The following is a 24,734-nucleotide window of genomic DNA, read 5'->3' as shown; positions in this document are numbered from 1 at the left end:
GAAGATCCCTTAAGCCCAGGAGTTTGCAGTTGCAGTTAGCTATGATGACACCACTGCACTCTAGCCACAAGGAAAGAGATTCTGTCTCAAAAAAAAAAAAAAAAGAAGAAGAATTAAAAACAGCCAGGCATGGTGGTGCACACCTGTAGTCTCAGCTACTTGGGAGGCTGGAATGAAAGGATTACTTGAGCCTAGGCTTTCCAAAACCAGTCAGGACAACACAGCAACATACCAAGACGCTGTTTCAAAAAAAAATAAAAAAGACAAAGAAAGAATTAAACATGGTAAGACCATTCATCTTTCCATCATTCACCTCCAAAAAAACAACTCAGACCCAGATGGTGAGGTTAACCAACTTTCCAGAAAAAGTTATTTCATAAAATATGATTTCCCAGTTCATATTAAGTTAATGTAATCTTAATTCCAAAACTAAAATTAGAAAATCACCACTTTGCAACTTCTTTTTTCCTGAGGAGACAAGGTTCTTGCTCTGTCACCCAAGCTAGAGTATAGTGGTGCAATCATAGCTCAGTATAACTGTGAACTCCTGGCTCAGGCAATCCTGCCTCTGCTTCCTGGATAGTTACTACAGGCTCATGCCACCACACTTGGCTAATTTAAAAAAATTTTTTGTAGCTATGAGGTTCTTGCAATGTTGTTCAGGCTGGTCTCAAACACCTGGCCTCAAGCAACTGTCCCACTTCAGCTTCCAAATTGCTAGGATTATAGTTGTGAGTGATCCCACCCAGCCACAACTATCATTTTAACAACTCATTCAGGAAGAATCATCAGTAGATGCTAAAAGTAACAGTAAAAGTTTAAGTGTGGTCTCAAAGTATCACTCCACAAACTACTTAGGGAAAAATAGTAAATTTGTAGTGGAAAACTGAGCCAGCACAGTGATCGAAGCTAATATCACAAGTAATAGGACAAATTAAAAACATCACTTTTGTGGTACTTCTGCCAAAAATACAAACCTAAATCTAGCTACGAAGGAAAAGAAACGCAGAGCAAGGGACATCCCGCTCAGTAATAAGCCTGCATTCCTAAAAAATGTCAGAATGAAATTAGATTCTTATCTCATACCATATTAAAAAAAATCTCAAAATGAATTAAAGACTCAAATGCAAGACTTGAAACTATAGAACTACTACTAAAAGAAAACAGGGGGAAAGCTCTATGACATTAGCTTGGGCAATGATATTTTGGATATGACCACAAAAGCAAAAATAGACAAGCAGGATTACATAAACTAAAAAGCCTCTGCACAGCAAAGGAAACAAAAATTTGCAGAGTGATGAGACGACCTACAGAATGGGAGAAAATATTTGCGAACCATACATCCAATAAGTTATTATCCAAAACATATAATGAACTTAATAGCAAAAAAACAAATAGCCTAATTAAAAAATAAGCAAATGACCTAGGTAGACATCTCTCAAAAGACATACACATGGCCAACAGACACATTAAAAAATGCTTAATTTTACTAATCATTAAAAATTAAAAACACAAGGAGTTAATCACTTCACACTTTAGCTATTATCAAAAAGATAAAAGACAAAATAAGTATTGGTGAAGATGTGGAGAAAAAGAAATCCTTGTACAGAGTCGCTGGGACCATAAATTATTAATAGTACACCCTTAATGTATTCCACAGAATGGAAGTTTCTCAAAAGATTAAAAATAGAACTATCTCATGATCCAGCAGTCCCACTACTGGGTATAATAACGAAATCAGTACGTCAAAGAGATATATTGTACCCCATGTTCACTGCAGCATTATTCATACCCACCAACATGTGGAACTGACCAAAGTGTTCATCAGTAGATGAATGGATAAACAAAATCGAATACTCAGCCTTTAAAAAGAAAGACATGCTATCATTTGAGACTGTATGGGTGAATCTGGAGATTATGTTAAGTGAAATAAGCCAGGCACAGGAAAACAAATACCACATGATCTCACTTATATGTGAAATCTAAAAATGTTGAATTCATAGAACCAGAGTATAGAACAGTGGTTCTCAACCTTCCTAATGCCGCAACCCTTTAATACAGTTCTTCATGTTGTGGTGACCCCCAACCACTACATTATGTTTATTGCTACCTCATAACTGTAATTTTGCTACCGTTATGAATTGTAACGGTAATATCTGATATTGGAAGATCCCTGTGAAAGGGTCGTGTGAGAACCAATGGTATAGAATGATTGTTACAGGGCGGCGCCTGTGGCTCAGTCAGTAAGGCGCCGGCCCCATATACCGAAGGTGGTGGGTTCAAACCCAGCCCCGGCCAAACTGCAACCAAAAAATAGCCGAGCTTTGTGGCGGGCGCCTGTAGTCCCAGCTACTTGGGAGGCTGAGGCAAGAGAATCGCTTAAGCCCAGGAGTTGGAGGTTGCTGTGAGCTGTGTGAGGCCATGGCACTCTACCGAGGGCCATAAAGTGAGACTCTGTCTCTACAAAAAAAAAAAAAAAAGAAAAGAATGATTGTTATAGGAGGGGGCACAAAATGGGGAGATGCTGGTCAAAAGACAGTATTTCAGTTAGACAGCAGACGTAAGATCAGGAGATCTATCATATGCCATGGTCAGTATAGTTAATACTATATTGTATACCTAACAATGTATTGTAACACTGTATTGTATACATTTAGGTAACAATGTATTGTATACCTAAAAATATCTTGAGTATATTTTAAGTGTTCTCATCACAAAAAAGATTAATATGTGAAATAATACTCGTTAATTACCTTAACCTAACCATTCCATAAAGTACATACACATATTTCAAAACACCACAATCAACCTACACAATTTTTACCTGTCAGTTTAAAATTTTTAAATAAAGAAAAAAATTTTTTAAAAGATAGTTGAAATGTCGGGCGGCTCCTGTGCCTCAGTGAGTAGGGCACCGGCCCCATATGCCGAGGGTGGCGGGTTCAAACCCAGCCCCGGCCAAACTGCAACAAAAAAATAGCTGGGCGTTGTGGCGGGCGCCTGTAGTCCCAGCTACTCGGGAGGCTGAGGCAAGAGAATTGCGTAAACCCAAGAGTTAGAGGTTGCTGTGAGCCGTGTAACACTAAGGCACTCTACCGAGGGCGGTACAGTGAGACTCTGTCTCTACAAAAAAAAAAAAAAAAAAAAGATAGTTGAAATGTCTATTGATTTACAGATTTTAATCAACCCCAGTCAAAATCCCAACTTCTTGTACAGAAAATGACAAGCTAGCCAAGCACCATGGCTCACGCCTATAATCCCAGTACTTTGGGAGGTTGACGTGGAAGGACAGCTTGAGGCCAGAACTCTGAAAACAGCCTGGACAATATAGCAAGACCTCATCTTTTCCAAAAAAAAAAAAAGAAAAAATTTGCCTGCACAGTGTAGTGCAATCTGTAGTCCCAGCTACTCCCAAGGCTGAAGTAAGAGGATCCACATGAGCCTAGGAGTTCAAGGCTGAACTCTGATCATGCTACTGCAACAGCCTGGGTGAGACAGGGAGACACTGTCTCAAAAAGCAAAAAAGGAGAAACAAAATCAACAGCTAATTTTTAATTTTAAAATGAAATTCAAATTACCTCGGAGGACTAAAGCAACTTTGATAAAGAACAAAATTGGAGGACCTACACTACCTAAGCCAGTTATCTAGATTGATATTAACATAAGAATAGACAACTCAGATAAAGGGATAAGAATAGAGTAAGCAGAAATAGACCCATTCACATATAGTGAGCTGACTTTCAAATAATAGTGCCAATACAATTCAGTCCAGAAAGGGAAATCTTTTTAGCAAATGGTGTCAAACTAACTAGACTGTTTACTCACACTATACACAAAAGTAAATCTGAGGTTCATTTTAGATCTAACCATAAAAGCTAAAACTACAAGGGTTGTAGAAGCAAATAAAAGAGAGTATCTTTCTTTAGATCCTTAGGCTAAACAGATTTCTTAGACAAGATACAGAAATCTATGACCAAAAATAAAAAAGAAAATAAACATATCAAAATTAAATTCTTTTTATCAAAAGATACAATTAAAAATTACTGGACAAGCCATAAACTGACTTTATCCACAATATATAAAGAACACTTGTAACTCAATAAAGATATAAACTCTATTTGAAAAATAAGTAAAGAGTTTGGAAGTTGTCACTTTTATCTCCACAAAAAGAAAAATACCTACCAAATAAAATCACCAGCTATTTTTAGACTCATCAGAAAAGTGAGGTCATGGCCGGACGTGGTGACTCATGCCATTAATCCTAGCACTCTGGGAGGCTGAGGAGGGTAGGCTACTTGAGCTCAGAAGTTCCAGATCACCTTGAGCAAGAGCAAGACTCCATCTCTACTAAAGATAGAAAAACCGGTGTCATGGCAGGCGCCTATAGTCCCAGCTACTCAGGAGGCTGAACTAGCCTAAGAGTGAGAAACCTCTGGAGCCTGTAGTCTATGGAAATCCCATACTTTCCTTCAGGAACCCCACCAAGTTCTCAAGGTGAAAAAATAAAAGAAAGATCCCTTCCAGTCTCTAGCAGGAGGAGGGGTAAATTAACCACTGTGAAATATGCCCAAGAGGAAAAGTATTCTCCAAAATTAAACACTTGCCTTGTCTGATCTAGGGGAAGGGCTTTATTTCCTCAACTCCAGCCCCCTCTAATCTTCTAGTCTTACCTAAAGAGGGAAAAACACTATGATACACTCAGAGAAGGTCACTGATCAGGGCAAGGGACACAGGCCAATTAAAGGAACGATATTTAATCATAAGATTACAGTACCCTTCCTCGCTCCAAAACCTTACCATATTACAAAGATCCAATATTAACAGCATTGGGTTACAACTGAAAGAGCAGCAAGTATCAGACTCTGAGGCGGAGACAAAAACAAAAACAATGGAGAAATTCTTAGCCTGAATAACATTAAGACTCACACTAAAGGCCTTTTACCTCAGTTCCTATGCTCTGAAACATCATGTCTGCCTTTCAACAAACAATTGCAAAGTATATTAAAAGGTAAAAAAACAAAAACACAGACTGAAGAGACAAAACAAGCATCAGGACCAGACTCAAATAACACATGGATTTTGTTGTTTGGGTTTTTTTTTTGTTTTGTTTGTTTTTTGAGACAGAGTCTCACTCTGTTGCCTTGGGTAGTATCCTGACCTCAGCCTAGCTCACTGTAACCTCAAAAAGCCATCCTCCTGCCTCAACCCCAACAAGTAACTGGGACCACAGGTGCCTGCCACAACAGCCCAGCTAATTTTTCTATTTTTAGTAGAGACCAGTCCTGCCCTTGCTAAGGATGGTCTCACACTCCTGAGCTCAAGCAATCCTCCTGCCTTGGCCTCTAGAATGATTATAGGCATGAGCCACCATGGGTCTAAAATTCCTATGATCAATAGGTTAAAGGACCTAATGGAAAAAGGTGCTAACATGTAGGAAAGATGGATAATAATACAAAGAGATGGAAAATATATAAAAGAACTAAATGAAATGCTAAAAATTAAAAACACTGTAACAAAAATGAAGAAGGCTTTTCAATGGGCTCATCAGTAGACTGGAACAGAATCAATGAGCTTGAAGATAATCCAATACAAACTTCCCAAACTAAAATGCAAAGAGAAAACAGAATAAATACATTTAAAAGACAGAACAGGGCGGCGCCAGTGGCTCAAGGAGTAGGGCGCCGGTCCCATATGCCAGAGGGGGTGGGTTCAAACCCAGCCCCAGCCAAAAAAAAAAAAAAAAAAAAAAAGGCATAAAAGACAGAACATCCAAGAGCTGTGGGACAATTTAAAATATACAATACAGATATAATTGGAGTATCTAATATTTTCTAGAGAAAAGAGAACATAGACAGAAGGAACATGAAAATAATAATGGCCAATAATTTTTCATAATTAATAATAAATAAACATCAAACTACAAATCCAGGAAGCTCAAAAAAAAGCAAGATAAATAAAAAAAAATTAGCATCTTGGCATATCATTTAAACTGCAAAAAACTAAAGACAGTGAAGATCATGAAAGAAACCAGAGGAAAAAATATCCTACCTATAGAGGTAGGTATAAGGACAAGAATTACAGAGGTTTCTTTCTCTGCGCCAAACCATGCAAGCTAAAAGAAAATGGAATAAAAATATTTAAAATGTTAAAAAAAAGCGCTAATCTAAAATTCTATATGCAGGGAAAATATCCTTAAACTAAAGAAGAGATAAAGATTTTGTCACATGAAGGAATTTATTGCCAGCAGACCTGTTCCACGAGTTTGTTTTTCTTTTTCTTTTTTTCTTTTTTTGAGACAGAGTCTCACTCCATTACCCTTGGTAGAGTACCCTGGTGTCATAGCTCACAGCAACCTCAAAGTCTTGGGCTTGAGAGATCCTCTTGCCTCAGTTTCCTCAGGGCTAAGACTACAGGCCCCTGCCACAATGCCAGGCTAGTTTTTCTATTTTAGTAGAGACAGGGCCTCACTGTTGCTCAGGCTGGTCTGGAACTCCTGAGCTCAGGCAATCCACCCACTTCCGCCTTCCAGAGTGCAAGGATTATAGGCATGAGGCACTTTGCCCATCCCCACAGGAGGAGAAGGGCACCGGCCCCATTTGCTGGAGGTGGTGGGTTCAAACCCAGCCCCGGCCAGAAACTGAAAAAAAAAGAAGGAAGAAGTTCTTCAGGGAGAAGAAAACATAGATCAGAAACTCAGATCTGCATAAAGGAACACTGCTGGAAAATTAATAAATGAAAATAAAATCTTTTATATTTATTCTGTTTTAGTAATAATAGTTTCCAAGTCACTGCAAAAATCTATACAATAAGTAAAAGTAATAATTGTACTAGATGATCATCATATATGATTAGACAGAAAGGAGGAACTGGGAATATTCTTATTGTATACCTACAAAGGAAACAGTGTAGCATTCTTTATTTATTTTTTGTTTGTTTGTTTTTTTGAGACAGAGTCTATGTTGCCTGTGGGGTCACAGCCCACATCAACCTCAAACTCTTGGGCTTAAGCAATTCTCTTGCCTCAGCCTCCCGAGTAGCTGGGACTACAGGCGCCTGCCATAACACCCAGCTATTTTTTGTTTGCAGTTGTCATTGTTGTTTAGTAGGCCTGGGTCAGGCTCAAACCCACCAGCCTTGGTGTATGTGGCTGACGCCCTACTCACTGAGCACAGGTGCCAAGCTGAGTGTAGCATTATTTGACAGTGGATTTAAGTGAATTGTAAATGTATAGGCCTACCACATGTTTAAAGAAGTATAATTAATATGCTGAGGGGAAATAAATGGAATCATATAAAACACTCAGTTTAAACCAGAGAAAGCAGTAAAAGAGTGAAAGAACAACTGCAATAAATAGAACTGCTATGAATATGGTAGAAATTAATCCAAGTACGTTAATCATCACTTGAAGTGTGAATGATCTATATACACTAATTAAAGAGACTGTCAAAGCAGATTGATAAAAAAAAAAAGACCTAACTATAAATTATCTATAAGAAACCCACTTTAAAAGAATAAGCAAAATATTTAACAGACATTCACAGAAGATATGTGAATGGCTAATAAGCACATGAAGTAATATTCCCCAGTCATCAGGTCAATATGCAAATGAATACTAAAATGAGATAATACTAGCACACAAGATGGCCTAAAAAGTAAAGACCGGCAACACCAAGAGTTGGCAAGGATGTGAGGCAACCTGAACTAAAATATTAGTACAAAGCTGGTCAGAGTGTAAAGTGGTATTACACTTTGGAAAAGTTTTTTATGAAGGTAAACATATATACAATGTATCCTATCATCCAAGGATTCTAGTCCTAGGCATGGAGTAAAATGAAACATACATATATCCAAAGACTATAAACAAATGTTCGTATCTTTATTCATAATAATCCCAAATAAGAAAAAACCCAGATACCTCATCAACATGAGAATGGTTATTTAATACTGTGACGTGATCCTATAATATAATATTCACAGAAATAAAAAATAAACTATTGATACATATAATATCATAGATGAATCTCAAAATCATCTTGAGTAAAATAAGTCAGACATCAAAAAGCTTATGCTCTATGATTCCATTTATATGCCGTTCAAAACAGGTAAAACTAATCTATGATGACAGTAATCAGAACAATTGCCTACACTGGGTCTGGGAAAAGGCAACAGGGAACTTTCTGGAATGGTATTCTATTATCTTAATTAGGTGTAGGAAATGTTAGTGAATAAATTTGTCAAAATTTATCAAACTGCCATTAAGACTTACACATTTTACTCAGTGTAAATTATAGCTCAGTTTAAAAGGAAAAGGATTTGCAGCAAAGGCCTTCTACATTCCCCATAGTTCAAGCACAGTAGTACACTAACTTTTTTTCCTGTAAAGGGCCAAAGGGTAAATAGACTCTGCAGTCTCCACTACCACTACTCTACTCTGCTGCCGAATGAAAGAAGCCATAGACAATGAATGAGCATGACTGTGTTCCAATGAAACTATTTATAAAAACAGGTGGCAAGCTGGATGCGGCCAACAGGCTGTAGTTTGCTAACCACCGGTCAAGCAAATAGACAAACAATTTTCAAAATTAATTTAAATATGCTATACAGGGTGGTGCCTATAGCTCAAAGGAGTAGGGCACTGGCCCCATATGCCGGAGGTGGTGGGTTCAAACCCAGCCCTGGCCAAAAACTGCAAAAAAAAAAACAAAAAAAAAAACAGTCAAATAAATAAATATGCTATACTTATTATCATTCTCTCTGTGGCAGGCATGATAATTACTGGAAGCCAATTATGGTCTTTCCTGCACATGTGAGTTTTTCTATACTCATCTACTCAAAATAGATTACCCAGAAAAGACTAAAATATATTTAAAATCAAAGAACATAATTTTTAAAATCATGTTTTAATAAGTACTATAGTATTCTGAAAAAATAACCAAGAATACGAAAAATATTAAAGTTTAAAATAAGCCAGTTAATAATAAAGTATAAACCAGAAATCTAAAATACACTTAGCTACATACACAAAAAGCTATGTTAGCCCACAATGCTGACACTTTAATTTATATAGTATAATAAAGTTCTTGAAACATGTGCAGTTATCACTTGATTCTTCATTTAGAAGGATTTAAAATTAAAGACAGCATTTATTTCTTATTGTTTCTCAATAAACAATTCAAAATACAAAACTTATATGAAGAAATAAAATATTTCCTAAGTACCAAAATCTATTTTTCTTAATTTTGGCAAAGCTCAAAAATTGATACCACCAAAGAACATCTAAGGTATATAACAAGGTATAACATAGTATCGGCCCTAAACTGCCCGAAAATGTCTGCCCGTCTTCAAGAAAATTCCGATCTAAAATACGCAGTGAATTCTTTCCCACCACGGTATTTACCAAACAGAAGACACACTAGCAAAATTACAAGGCTTGGGCTCTAGTGTGAGTCTGCTACCTAACTAACTGTGTGACAATCTGGTATTCATTTGCACATCAGGTATTTCTGAGAGCTTATTATATGCCAGACACTGGAAACTTAAGAGTGAAGAAAATATCAAAAAATCCTGCCCTCATGACACATTGTAGCGAATCACACAATTTCTTAAAAAAAAAACTCTTTTTTTTCCTTCTCTAAAATCACAAGTTTTACACTAAAGAGTATTTTCAATTCTTTTTTTTTTTTTGAAGCCCATATTACTTTCTGGAAAGCAACTTGTGGAACGTAACCTGAAATCCACTCTTGCCATTGGCTAAAATCATTTGTTGTGTCATCACATTCAGACAGCAAAGAGAGGAAGTAACTAACTGTTGGCTTATCTCTCATACAATTGACATGAAATATAAGCCTTATGAGCCTATTAGTATCTATTTGGTAACTAAGCTTCCTTGGATGGGATCCAAGAAAGAACAATCTTATGAGAAATTTCTCCAGATAAAATAAATAATTTTACATTCCCAGCATTTAACTCTATAAAAGTACCGACTGCCACTGAGTCAACTAATCAGTTTATCTTCTCTTCAGAATGTGAGCTATCTTTGTTTTCAAAGTGCTTCCTACAAAAAAGGTAGTCAGAAAACCAAATCTCATATTTAAATATGATTTTTATGCCTAACATTTAAATTTCCTTTCAGTTGTCAAGACATTTTTCTCCACAATGAAACAGTCATGACAGTCTTCAAGCATAATTCCTTAACTCCTAAATGATAAGTTTTTAAAATGCCTCATGGATTCATCTTTGCCAGATAAAACTCAAGAATTACAAATTACATTTCTAGAGTTTTATTGACCAGAACAATATCCAAATAATTTTCTCTCTCATGCACCTGAACTTTAAGAGACACCAAAAGTGATCCTACTTATAGTTGAACCTGCAGTTTACAATCTCCAAGTACAATTCCCAAATGGGTAACTGACTTAAATATCTACCCCAAAGGGGGGCATATTTCACCAAAAGGAGCCACTCAACTTACTTTTAACTCATAAATATGTTAAAAGTTTGCCAAAGCAGGACATCACCACAAAACAACAAAAGACAGTATAAAATAATCCCAAATTATGCTAGTCTTAGACATGTTTCTTAGTGTCAAGTGCTGTCTGCTATATTTATTATTTTTAAGGTGTTTTGAGACTATGAGCACCACAATTCGATTCAATAAATGTAAATGAAGCAGGAACACTGAAATCGTTAACAAGAAGGGATGATGAAGAGATAAAGACAGAAAGTGATGATACACTTTACATAAGTCAATCTGCAATATGTAAAATATGTATAATAAAAAAATGAGGCTGGGCGTGGTGGCTCACAGTCCCAGCACTGTGGGAGGCCGAGGCGGGTGGACTGAGCTCAGAGGTTCGAGACCAGTATGAGCAGCAGTGAGCCAGAGTAAGACCCCCGTCTCTACTAACATCAAAGAGCCGGCCGTTGTGGTGGGCGTCTGTAATCCCACTACTGGAGAGGCAACGGGAAAGAGCATTGCCAGAGGAAGAAGAAAATGAACAACAACAAAAAAAGAGTACTTCAACGAAGAAGAATGAACAAGCAAGCTGAAATTAAAAAAAAAAAAAAGAACTATTTCTTCCTATGGTAATCTGAATTTGTAAGTGGCCTCTAAAACTACCTTCTCAATTCAGCTATATCAAATACTAAATTACTAAAGGCAATCTTAGAACACTCAGTTATATTTTAAAAGCCTCATATAATAAATAAATCATTTGCTAAAAACTGAAATGATTAAGAATCATTATAAAACATAAAACAGCTCTCTGGCTGTTCACATTGTAGACAGAACCCTCATTACTGGCAGATAGGTATAATGAAAAAAGTCAGACTTTGGAACCAGGAAGACAAGAGTTTGAACACTAGCGTACCACATCTTGTACACTAAAATGGGAATTACCTACCTTGAAGAATTGTTATAATGATTAGTGAAAATATACACAAAGCACTTGGCATATAATAGCCACTGAAAAAATATTAGCTGCTATTATTTTATTTCTTCTAAGCACATCCATGGAAGAGGATATAAGAAAGAATACAATGGAAGACAAATCAGGTCAGGGCCTAGCTTAAACTGCTAAAACGAAAACAAACAAAAAACATCTTGATTAAGCGAAACTTCTGTTCACATTTTATATATATGATACTACAGTTTCTCTCCTTATAAATATATAAAATCCAAAATTAGCTACAGTTCTGCTTGTTTTAGGGCTAAAAAAAATATTATTATCACACAGTAAAGCACATAATTTTAAGAACAGGTGAGAGGGCTTCACCACTGAGGGGGAAAAATGCCAAAACTAAGATATAAAAATGCTAATGAAAGGAGAGTAAAAGATTCCTACCTTTAAACCGACTGCTATAAGATCTGTAACAACACTGTATGGAAAAAGTAAAAAGAGAAAATGGAAAACAAAGTTAGAGAACAAGTTTTTAAAAGACAGAGATAATAAGATTAAAGGAAAAAAAAAACTACAATAACCAATAATAAAAAATAAAGAATGTGATGAGTTGTGAAATGTTAATACAAAAAAGAAAAATGATGGGACAGTCTAGCAACAAGAAGAGTGTAAAAGCAAACCCTTAATAGCAATGTAAAAAATAATTACCTTTTAGTATTTAGAAAAACATAGTTGTGCTCCAATGAAATGATAATGTGTTTATCCATTTACCTCTATATAACAAATATAAACCAAAACTTAAAATCACCAAATTCTTTCTTTTAAATCATTGGCATGAATTATCAGATCTAAGATTTTAAATGAAACAAAACCAGTGCTTGCATTTTACAGAAATAGAAGGCATCTTGCAAATCTGCATTTACCACCCAAATTGCTCACCAAAATATAGTGAAAACAGTCTCTCAGAACTAAAATAAATACAAACACCAAATTTCAGACATCAAAATTTTCAAAGAGTTGTTTTTTTAAAAACTCTACCATGTAAAAACGGTGTTTAAGTATAAATTATCTTTCAGGAGGAAGTGAACACACACACACAGAAGACAGTTGGGATTTGAGGAGGAACTGGAAAGATATGTTGACTCGTGGTTTGTGGTTTGTTTTTTAACTATCCAAAATAAGGAAAAAAGACCTCTTAGAGGCACTGAGAAAATGCAGAAATTTAATTACTCTCCTGGAGGTAAAAATTCACTGTATTTGAAACCACACCTTTTAAGGCCAAGGTGTAAAAACCCCTGTAACCTCCTGCCACACAAAGCTTCCTGCCCTACAAACCTTCATCTCCTCTAACTCCAAAGAAACAGTTTTCAAATAGTTTATCTCCTAAAAGAAAGCTACAAATAATCGCTACATATTGTTAATAACCTGAAGGTCATTGTTACTTTATAAATGCAAACAAATATATAACTCTTGGGTCAATGATGCAAACTGAATTGTTTGAAACAATAGCCATGTAGATATTTAATTTCCCTAACTTCTGAAACTTGACATTCATTTGTCTAAAATTTTAACGTGATAAGTAACTGATGTTTTCTGCATAAAAAGATTGTGCATTATTATGGTTATTGTCCAGATGCAAAGAACAAATCATGCTCCCACTTGAACTTCCAAATAAACTTACCTTTCAGTATCTGTATCACTGCCCTAAATATGTAAAGCAATAAACTCAATCTTAGCTTTAAAACCACAAAAACACAATCAAAAAGTTTGCACTTCATAGTTATCCAAGAGTGTTAACAGCCAAGACACAAGAGTCCTCCTTATTTTAACTATAAATTTTATGACACAAGAAGCTAGCCTGGTTCCATATTTAAGTCAAATCTTCTAATGACAATAACCTATACATAAATACTAATTTCAGTCTTTCTCTTCTGAAATATTGGCATAACACAAATCACCAAGATTACAAAATTTTGCACATATAAAATGTACATTTACATATAAAATGTAACTGAATAAGGTAATTAATGTACAGTAAGACTTCGACAATATTCTCAGAGAAGCTTCAATATTGTAAGAACAATATTTTAAATAACATCACAACCCATTAGAACATAAGATTAGTATAAAAAAATTTTAGGTAGAAATTTTAAAAAAGATCACCATCTAAATAAGACTAAAACTGCACTTTGTTGTGTATAGCAGTGCGCAATCTGCATTCAAATGAGTTAATCCTGTCTATCATATACACTTAATACTGTGAAACTAAAGTAAATGACATCTAATGAGGGCAAAATCTGTTGGAAAATTCCATCCTCTTTACACACCATGACAAAAACCATCAACTGCATGGCAACATGTAAACAGCTTTTACTGTTCAAGCAAGTTCCATATAATCCACAACCAGAAATCTCGTACCCAAAAGCAGGTTAAAAAAAACATCAAATGCATAAAGGGAATAAATAAATGGATTTATAATCTCTAACAAAGCTGGACAAGTTAAAAAAAAAAAAAACCTTCATGTACACATACTTCAACCAAGATCCTAAAACAACTGTTTCTTTAATTACTAAAATATGTCTGGTTCCCACCTTAGATCCTTGGGTCCCGGAAGAACTATTTCTATAGGTGATTCTAAATATTTTAATTTTAATCGTGGACCCCATTAAATTTTTGAGCATTCGAAATCTCTCCCCAAATTGCACGTACATAATACTTTACATAAACAGCAGCAAATTCACTAAGTTCTTGGGGTGGGGGGAGTGGTGAAGGAGAAAGCGCCCGGGGTCACTAAGTCCAGACTGGCTGTTGTACAGAAATCGTTAACATATCTCACAGTACAAGTCAGGAGACCTGGGTCAGTCACCGGCAGCGCCGGTCCCCGCCTAGGGCCGCGGCTGCAGATCAGGTCGCCGCCCAGACGTGCACCGACGCGTGCACTCGCCTCGCCGCCCGGGAAAGCTCCACCGCTCGCCCCACCTCTCCGATAAACAGCAACTCCCCCAGCGGAGGACGCCCGCCCCGAACGCCGCCTCTGCTTCCCCCACCGCCGCGCACCATTTTCTGAGAGGAAGTGTCGGAAGGCCGAGCCGGGCTCGCCGGGCTCCACGGGCTCCCCGGACTCTGGGCGCGCAGGGCTGACCCCGGCGCCGGCCGTCAGACCGGGCTCTGCTACACCTCCCGGTGTGCGGCGTTAACGCTGTGAAGGAGCGGACATTACAGACCAAACGCAAAGGAGAAGCTGAGGCGGACGGCGCCTCGGCGATGCGGGGATCCCCGCCGTCGGGCTCCGCTGGGGCCGCTTTCCGGCCGTCGGCGCCCGGCTCCCTAGTCCCGGCGCGTCCCGCCAAGACCCTGGAGGAAGGAGGGCCGGGGCAGCCCGGAGCAGCCGCCGCGCCGCCCAGCACTTACCCATCCATGGCCCAGATGGAGGAGCGCACAGTACAGGGACTGACGGGCTCACCGCGAGCGGAGAGTGCGGGTGGTGGCAGCAGGGCGATTCCGGGGACAGGCGAGAGGCGCTTCTCCCGAGCCCCGGCGGGTCGGAGGTGGAAAGAGAGTGGGAAACAGGGGCGGGGACCGGGCACGCTCCCGCCACCGCCGCGCCCCCGCCTTCCCCTCCCCGCGGGCGCGTCCCCGCCTCGCCTGACTCCGCCCCTCGGCGTCGCGCCCTCCCTCGGAGCACGCCCCTACGCTCGCGCCCACGCTCGCCCCACTAGCTGGCGGTCTCCGGCTCGGCTCCAGGGCGCCCTCTTCCGCCGTCGCTGAGAGGCCCCGCCTCCCGCGCCCCATCCCGGCGCGCGTGCGCGACCCCTAGCTTTTCGCCTGCGTTAGCGGGAGCGCGCGCCTTGTGCTTCTCACTCTGCCGACCACCCCGCCCGCCCTCGCGCGGCCCCGCGGGCCTTCCGGCTTCGCGGACCGGGCAGCCAGGTTTGAACACCTCACTCTGCTGGCAGGAAAAGCCTTGGGGTCCTGACTCCCCAGAGTAGGTAGGAATGTCCCTCCAGAAGCCTAATTTCGAGGTGAGATTGCCCCGGGTGTGCGCGGATGTAGGTGGCACGTCCCAGCAGCCAGAGGCTGGCTGTGGGCTTCGGAGCCCGGGCTCGAGACCCGGGAGGGGACGCCGGTCTACCGCCCTGCGCTCGGAGTCGACCACCGGGACCCGCGCCGGTCCAGTAGGGGGATCAGGGACGATGCATGACGGGAGATTGCCCGGACTGGAGAACGTTGGAATTTTTATACAGTTTTAGTCTCCGTGCTTTTCAACCTGACCGCCTGGTATTGAGTTTATATGAAACATTCATTTCATAACTATAGAATGGGCATTATAGTGCCAGCATTTTATAAAAGTTTACTCATTCCCTTGGGGGCGGGAACTCTGAGGAAGGGATTATTCCTGTTTTTCAGATGAAAATACAGTCACGAATACAGGGAGTTGTTCCCCACTTCACAGCCAGGAAACGTTTGCACAACAAACGGCCCTTTCCTCTCGTCTGAGCAAATTATATATATACACGTTTATGTATTGTATATATACACACCACTAATAATAACAGGCTTGCTTTTTCCCTTTTATAGTCTGGTTGTGAATTTGAATGAATTTTCAATTCACACATTACCAAAACGTAAACCACTAAACGCTGTGCTTAACAAATTCTTAACTGCCTAAGTAGCAAGACTGGGCTCCCCATCCTCTCCCTGGTCTCATTTGAAAGCTCGCAGCAAAAAAAAAAAAAAAAAAGAAAGAAAGAAAGAATTAAACTGTATTCATCCGTCATTCAGTATTTATTGAGTATCTACTATGTCCCAGGCATTACAGGGAATACACAAGAGAATCAAGTTCCAGCCTTCACTGTTGAGTGGATTTCTGTCCTTTTGTTTGTTTCTTTCTTTCTTTTTTTTTTTTTCTTTAGGACAGAGTCTCTCTATCGCCCTGGGTAGAGTACCCATCCTGGCCTCATCATAGTACACAGCAGCCTCAAACTCTTTGGGTTTGAGCAATCCTGCCATCTGGGCCTCCCAGAGTGCTAGAATTACAGGTATGAGCCACTTTGCCCTGCCCTTTATGTCTTTTTTCTTAAACAATTTTCAAATAGCTGGGATATCTAATTTTGTGAGATCATTGTTGTAGTAATGTATCTAACATAAATCTATCCAACCTGTCAAACATATTTGTTAAATTGCGTTTATAAACATTGCTACCCTAATATATTGCCAGATAGAAATCGAAAATATCAGCAAGATAAGCCGTGTCTGCAGTCCTTCCATTGCTGTATTTGAAATATATTCTGTTGATGAAATTTCCTTAAATTTTTTTGTTACACAAGTACTATAATCATAGATGCTCATTCTGAAAAATTCAAGCTATTAAATATTTAAAAGTTATCGTTATTTTTCTTCCCAAACCATACCCTGCCCAGGATAACTGCAACAATATTTTATGCATCCTTCTAAATCTTTGCCATTTCAATTTCCTTTTTTCACCCATAAATCCTGGGTACTTTTTCATTACAGTACTTTTAATCTAATTATTTTAATACTGCATAGTATTTCACAGTTTCATAAATTAACCTTTTCCAAAATAGTAGAAATTTACATTGTTTCTAATTATTTAGTATAACTAACACTGTCACAGAAAACATGTATGGATGAACATCTTTGCATACATATGATTACATTTGAACAGATTCCTAGAAGTAGAATATCAGAACAAAGGACATAAACATCTCAAACTTGATAAATATTGCCAGAATGATTCCAAAAAGATTGTACCCATTTATAATTTCTTTCTTTAAAAAAAAGTTATGTCTGTCTTATCTCCATGCCTTCAGATGACTAACACATTTCAATATTAAAAAATAAATGTGAAGTCTGTCTAAAACTCATCCATATTAATGATAATTGTGAAAAGTCAACAATATAAAGAGAGTGCACCAGACTGAAATTAACAAAACTATATGACATTTTGTAAAAACTTAAAAGTCTGATTTTATTTTTTATTATTATTATTATTATTTTTCTTTTTGTGGCAGAGCCTCAAGCTGTTGCCCTGGGTAGAAGGCCATGGCATCACAGCTCACAGCAACCTCCAACTCCTGGGCTCAAGCAATTCTCCTGCCTCCGCCTCCCAAGTAGCTGGGACTATAGGTGTCTGGCTATTTTTTGGTTGCAGCCGTCTTGTTTGGCAGGCCTGGGCTGGATTCGAACCCACCAGTTCAGGTGTATGTGGCTGGCACCTTAGCTGCTTGAGCCACAGGTACCAAGCCTAAAGTCTGGTTTTAATACAGAAGCCTAGATATAAGGAGACAGTTTACAACAAAAAACAAGATGAAAGCTTTTCCTTTTCCTGCCCCTTGGTCCTAAATTCAAAGAGCTTCTTATGGACTGAGTAGGTAGCACAGAGTTTAGTTCTTCAAGGACCACTTTTAGAACCATATCTGTTCCCATAGCCTATATGACATAGAAGAGCCAGCGCCTTGTATAATCTTAGCAGAAGTTTGAGTTTCTATAATCAGATATCCATGTGTGATCTGGCTTGATGTGAGAGCTTTCTGTTCCATGTCCTTTTTTTTTTTGTAGAGACAGAGTCTCACTTTACTGCCCTCAGTAGAGTGCCAGGACAGCAACCTCCAGCTCTTGGGCTTAGGCGATTCTCCTGCCTTAGCCTCCTGAGCAGCTGGGACTACAGGCGCACGCCGCAACACCCGGATATTTTTTTGTTGCAGTTTGGCTGGGGCTGAGTTTGAACCCGCCATCCTCGGTATATGGGGCTGGCGCCCTACTCACTGAACCACAGGCACCGCCCTTTAAGACAGAATCTCACTCTGCTCCCCAGGCTAAGTGCCATAGCATCAGCCCAGCTCACAGCAACCTCAGACTCCTGGGTTCAAATGATCCTCCTGCCTCAGCCTCCCAAGAAGCTGAGACTACAGACACCTGCCAAATTCTCCCCTCCCCCTGTAATTTTTCTATTTTTAGTAGAGATGGGGTCTCACTCTTGCTTAGGCTGGTCTCAAACTCCTGAGTTCAAGGTTTCTCCCACCTCAGCCTCCCGGACTGCTAGGATAACAGGCCTGAGCCACCATGCCTGGCTTCTTAATGGTGAAAAGGGTACATTTTCCCTATTTGCTGATTGCTATATATAATTTCACATAATTTAGTTTATAAATTTTGTAACATTTTATCTTCCTTAATGTTTTTGTTCTAATTTGCCTGAGAGATTACCCTAAAACACCTTTATCTGAAAAGAACCCCCCACACACACACTATGTTTGGACAAAATGTAACCTTTGAACACTTGCCTTAAGGCATTCCAGTATGCAGTGGTTAGTTAACATTTAACCATTGCCGTATTTATGTTTATAAGTAAAACTCATAAGTTATAAAGTAATATAAAAATGCTAGTATAAGTCAGAAATAATACCAGCCATTAGGTGTATCTGAGAAGATGGACATTTTAATATTTTATCCCATAACAAATACAAAATTATAATGATAATTTTTATTCCCTAATATAGATACCCTTGAAATCATACTGAGGGAAAAAAGCCAATCTCAAAAGGTTACATACTATATGATTCCATTTCTATAACACTCTCAAAATGACAAAATAGCAGAGATGAAGAACAAATGAGTGGGTGCCAGGGATTAGGAACAAAAAGAGAGGAAGTGGAGGGGGAAGGGAATGGCTGTAATAAAGGAGTAGCAAGGGAAATATTTGTGGTAATAAAACAGTTTTGTATCTTGATTAGGGGGCGGAGACTATATGAATCTGCACATGATAAAATTGCATAGAGCTTTAGATACATACAAGTGCATGTAAAAGTGGCAGTATCTGGCAAGCACAGTGGCTTACCTCTCTAAGCCCAGCACTTTGGGAAGCCAAGGCAAGAGGATTGCTTGAGGCCAGGAGTTTGTGACCAGCCTGGGAAACCTAGCAAGACCCCGTATCTTTTTTTTTTTTTTTTTGTGAGACAGAACCTCAAGCTGTCGCCCTGGGTAGAGTGCCATGGCATCACAACTCACAGCAACCTCCAACTCCTGGGCATAAAGCGATTCTCCTGCCTCCGCCTCCCAAGTAGCTGGGACTACAGGCGCCCGCCACAACGCCTGGCTATTTTTTGGTTGCAGCCATTATTGTTGTTTTGGCGGCCTGGGCTGGATTTGAACCTGCCAGCTCAGGTGTATGTGGCTGGCGCCTTAGCCGCTTGAGCCACAGGCACCAAGCCAAGACCTCATATCTTAAAAAAAAAAAAAAAAAAAAAAAGAGGGCAGTGCCTGTGGGTCAGTGAATAGGGCTCCGGCCCCATATACCGAGGGTGGCATGTTCGAACCCAGCCCCTGCCAAACTGTAACAAAAAAATAGCTAGGCATTATGGCGACCACCTGTAGTCCCAGTTACTCGGGAGACTGAGGCAAGAGCTTGCCTAAGCCCAAGAGCTGGAGGTTGCTATGAGCTGTGACGCCACCGTACTCACTTTACCTGAGGGCAACAGAGTGAAACTCTGTTTCTAAAAAAAAACAAAAAAAACAGAAAGAAAGAAATAGAGATTAGCTATGCATAGTTCACATGTCTGTAGGCTCAGCTATTTGGGAGGCAGAGGTAGGAGGATCACGTGAGCCTAGGAGTTCAAGGCTGCAGTGAGATATGATGATACCACTGTGCTCCAGTCTCATGACAGAGAGATACTCTATCTTTTTTTTTTATTTTTTTGGAGACATTGTTCTCAGTATGTCGCCCTTGGTAGAGTGCTGTAGTGTCACAGCTCACAGCAACCTCAAACTCTTGAGCTTAAGTGATTTTCTTGCCTCAGCCTCCCAAGTAACTGGGACTACAGGCACCCGCCCCAACACCCTGCTATTTTTTTGTTGTAGTTGTCATTGTTGTTTGGCAGGCCTAGGTGGGTTTGAACCCGCTAGTCCCGGTGTATGTGACCAGTGCCTTAACAGCTGAGCTACGGGAGCCAAGCTGAGATACCCTGTCTTTAAAGAAAAAAAAATCTGGAGATTTATGGATTGTACCTATATTCATTTCCTGGTTTTGAAAGTATAAAATGTAGGGCGGCACCTGTGGCTCAAGGAGTAGGGCGCCGGTCCCATATGCCGGAGGTGGCGAGTTCAAACCCAGCCCTGGCCAAAAAAAAAGAAAGTAGAAAATGTAGTTATTAAGACGTCTTCATTCAGGGAAACTGGGGAAGGGTACGCAAACCCCCTTTGTATGATCTTTTAAACTTCTCATGAATCCATAATTATTAAAAAATAAAACAATGTGGGTGGTGCCTATATTCAGTGGGCAGGGTGCCGGCCCCATATACCGAGGGTGGTGGATTCAAACCCGGCCCCTGCCAAACTGGAACAAAAAAATAGCCAGGTATTGTGGCAGGTGCCTGTAGTCCCAGCTACTTGGGAGGCTGAAGCAAGAGAATTGCCTAAGCCCAGGAGTTGGATGTTGCTGTGAGCTGAGATGCCACAGCACTCTACCGAGGGCGATAAAGTGAGACTCCGTCTCTCTAAAAAAAAAAATCGATTAATTAATTAAAATAATAAAATAATGAAAAATGAAAAAAAAAAAAAGAAAAACAATGAAAAATGAAACCTTAGGGTGGCACCTGTGGCTCAGTGGGTAGGGCACCGGCCCCATATACCCAGGGTGGCAGGTTCGAACCTGGCCCCGGTCAGCTAAAAAAAACAGCAGTGGCAACTACAACAAAATAGCCAGGCATTGTGCCGGGCACCTGTAGTCCCAGCTATTTGAAAGGCTGAGGCAAGAGAATCGCTTAAGCCCACGAGTTGGAGGTTGCTGTGAGCTGTGATGCTACAGCACTCTACTGAGGGCGATAAAGTGAGACACAGTCTCTAGAAAAAAAAGAAAGAAAAAGGGCACAATTTAAGTTAGAGGAAGACCTCTGCCTAGGCAATGAAGTGAATAGTACTCTATGGTGGTGAAGAAGATAATCTAGAGCTAGACTAGCAAGGTTAGAACCTCAATCTCCAGCACTTAACTGAAAGTATGAGTTGGAACAAGTTACTTCTTCTGTACTTCAAGTTCCTTACCTATAAACTGGGGCATAATAACAGTAACTAATAGCTTTTTTGAGAGGCTTAAATGAGTCAATATGTATACTTAGAATGGTATTTGGCATGTGGTAAGTACTCAATATGTACTTAATAATTATTTTTGTATTATCGTTATGGATTTACAAAGCAGGAAAATTCCCTGAGAGCGCAATTTGAGAAGAATCATTTATTTAGTGTATATTGTGAAATGGTGCTAGTCCACAGAATGCAAGATAGGAATAGAATAATAGAATAAGTGTCTACAAACTTTTATGAAAAATTGACAGGAAGGGCGGTGCCTGTGGCTTGAAGGAGTGGAGCCCTGGCCCCATATGCCGCAGGTGGAGGGTTCAAACCCAGCCCCAGCCAAAAACTGCAAAAAAAAAAGAAAAAAGAAAAATTGACAGGAAAATGTTTCTGTTGCTTCTAATACTAAAGAATTATTTTGCTTTTTTTGGCTACAGTCTCACTTTGTAGCCCTCAATAGAGTGCTATGGTGTCATAGCTCACAGCAACCTCAAACACTTGGGCTCAATAATCCTCTTGCCTCAACCTCCCACATAGCTGGGACTACAGATGCTGCCACAACACCTGGCTATTTTTTAAGGATGGGTCTCCCTCTTGCTCAGGCTGGTTTTGAACTCTTGAGCTCAAGCCATTCATCTGCCTTGGCCTCCCAGAGTGCTAAGATTATAGATGTGAGCTCCCCATACCTGGCCCTAAAGAATTTGGATTCATATTCTGTATTTGTTTTTATTTCAATTGTCAGTTATTTACAGTCTTACTCAATATCTTGGCATGTTTGTTTCATCCACTCTCTACCACTTCACTCAGTATTTTTTTTTTTTTGAGGTAAAATGTACAGATGTTGAAATGCACAGATTTTTAAGTCTACAGTTTTTTTCTTAAAGGATACCCTTTTAGAATTTTTTTAAAGAAAATACTCTCCAGCATTGGCTTAAATACTTTTATTATAATGGCAGTAAATATGTAAACATATAAAACTAAATTCTTATGCAACTGTATACCAAAATAGTATTTTTTTTATTTTTGAGACAGAGTCTCACTTTGTCACCCTCAGTACAGTGCCATTTTGTCATACTGCATAGCAACCTCAAACTCTTGGGATCAAGTGATCATCCTGCCTGAGCCTCCCCAATAGCTAGGACTACAGGCACCTGCCACAACACCTGGCCCACTAAAATAGATTTAAAAGTTAAATGTTGTGTGGTGGTTTGTGTCTGTAATCCTAGCACTCGGGGAGGCCAAGGTGGGTGGATTGCTTGAGCTCACAAATTCGAGATCAGCCTGAGCAAGAGTGAGACCCCATCACTACTAAAAATAGAAAAACTAGCCAGGTGTTGTGGCAGGCACCTGTAGTCCCAGTTACCTGGGAGGCAGAGGCAAGAGGATTGCTCAAGCCCAAGAGTTTGGAGTTACTGTGAGCTATGATGCCACTATACTCTACCAACGGTGACAGAGACTCTGTCTCCAAATAAATAAATAAATAATGAAACATTTATATAAATTATTGAGCAGTAATTAGACCTGGCACGGTAGTTCACGCCTGTAATCCTAGCATTCTAGGGGGCCAAGGTGGGTAGATTCATTGAGTTCAGGAGTTCAAGACCAGCCTGAGCAAAATGAGACCCCATCTCTACTAAAAGTAGAAAAACTAGCTAGATATTACAGCGGGTGCTTGTAGTCCCAGCTACTCTGGAGGCTGAGGCAAGAGAATCACTTGAGCCCGAGAGTTTGAGGTTGCTGTGAGCTATGACGCCACTGGCATTCTACCAGGGTGGCAGAGTAAGACTCTGTCTCAAAAAGAAAAACAAGAAAAAAGGCATAGTAACTAAAGGGCCATCGATGAAAACTTAAGAACTTGGGAAAGAGAGTATCAATACAATCAGTACAAGTGAAGGTTATTTTGTGGCCTTTTCTAATCCTATTTCTAAACTGTCCTATTTTACTGCAACCAGTGGTAATCATTATCCTGAGTTTTATAGCCTATTATTCGCTTACTTGATTTTTTAAAACTATGTCTAAATTCCTAAACCAGGAACTTTTTATAAATAGTGTCATATTTTTCATATTCTTCTGTCACTTAATGCATGTAGCCTCCACCTCCTGGGCCCAAGTAATCCTCTCACCTCTGCCTTCAGAGTAGCTGGGACTATAGGCATGTGCCACCGCACCTGTCACTTAATTTTTTTCACTCATTATTATGATTTTGTGATAAATTTCATATAGTTCCTTAATTTTCAGTGTTGTGTATTTCTCTGTGAAAATACACCATAATTCATTTATTCTTCTCTTAATAATTGAGTTTTTTCAAGTTTTTATTATTTGTTGTTTTGCTGTTATAATTCTCTATGAATTTTTAAAATATATAAACAGTTCGCCTGTAGTCCCAGCTTCTCGGGAGGCTGAGGCAAGAGAATCGCTTAAGCCCAGGAGTTGGAGGTTGCTGTGAGCTGTGTGAGGCCACGGCACTCTACTGAGGGCCATAAAAGTGAGACTTTGTCTCTACAAAAAAAATAAAAATATATATATATATATAAACAGTTTATTTACTCTCAGTGCTCTGTATATTCAGAGAAACTTTTTTAGTAACAAACTATAGAAATGATCCTTGAAAATACAGTCTTTCTATGAATATTTTTATATCTGTCTCCTAAGGCACTTACAGAGATTTCTTTGGGCTCTATAGTCTGTTATATGTCCAGAGTGGAATTGCAGGGTTATAGAATTTGCCAGTCTTCATCTTTGCTATGTTTTCAAAATGATTTTTACCAATTTTCACTACCACTACCAAGTGCTAGAGAACTTCCATTGCTCGTGTACTCAATAGGTATTGTTCAAGTTTTTTGTTTGTTTTGTGAGACAGAGTCTCACTCTGTTGCCCTGGCTAGAGTGTAATGACGTCATCATAGCTCACAGCAACCTCAAACTCTTGGGCTTGAGCAATCCTCTTGCCTCAGCTTCCCAAGTAGCTGGGACTATAGGCATCATGTGCCACTATACCCAGCTTCTTTTTTCTACTTTTAATAGAGGTCTCACTCTTCTTTAGGCTGGTCTAGAAATGCAGAGCTCAAGTGATCCTCCCGCCTTGAGCTCAAGCCACCAAGGGTATATACTTATATCCTCTGAGTATAAGATGACCATATGAAAATCCACCTAGGATTACATGTGTTAGCCACTATGCCCAGCCTTATCCAAATTTTAAAATTTTGTCAACCAGTGGATTTAAAATATGTGCCCTTAATTTTCACTTTTGTT

At 39.5% G+C, this 24,734-nt stretch overlaps 1 protein-coding gene across 1 annotated transcript in view; it reads right to left on the bottom strand.

Annotated features, from left to right (window-relative positions):
* PTBP3 (polypyrimidine tract binding protein 3) overlaps window positions 1-15,191 on the bottom strand; it is a 109,339-nt gene extending 94,148 nt beyond the window's left edge. Inside the window, 1 exon segment of the mRNA XM_053565819.1 lies at window positions 14,811-15,191. Within this exon segment, the coding sequence (XP_053421794.1) occupies window positions 14,811-15,191 (381 nt within the window).
* Window positions 15,192-24,734: the final 9,543 nt, after the last annotated feature.

The sequence above is a fragment of the Nycticebus coucang genome, chromosome 2 (genome assembly GCF_027406575.1).
Source record: "Nycticebus coucang isolate mNycCou1 chromosome 2, mNycCou1.pri, whole genome shotgun sequence".
NCBI classification, from domain to species: domain Eukaryota; kingdom Metazoa; phylum Chordata; class Mammalia; order Primates; family Lorisidae; genus Nycticebus; species Nycticebus coucang.
This window is presented reverse-complemented; position numbering and strand designations above follow the sequence as displayed.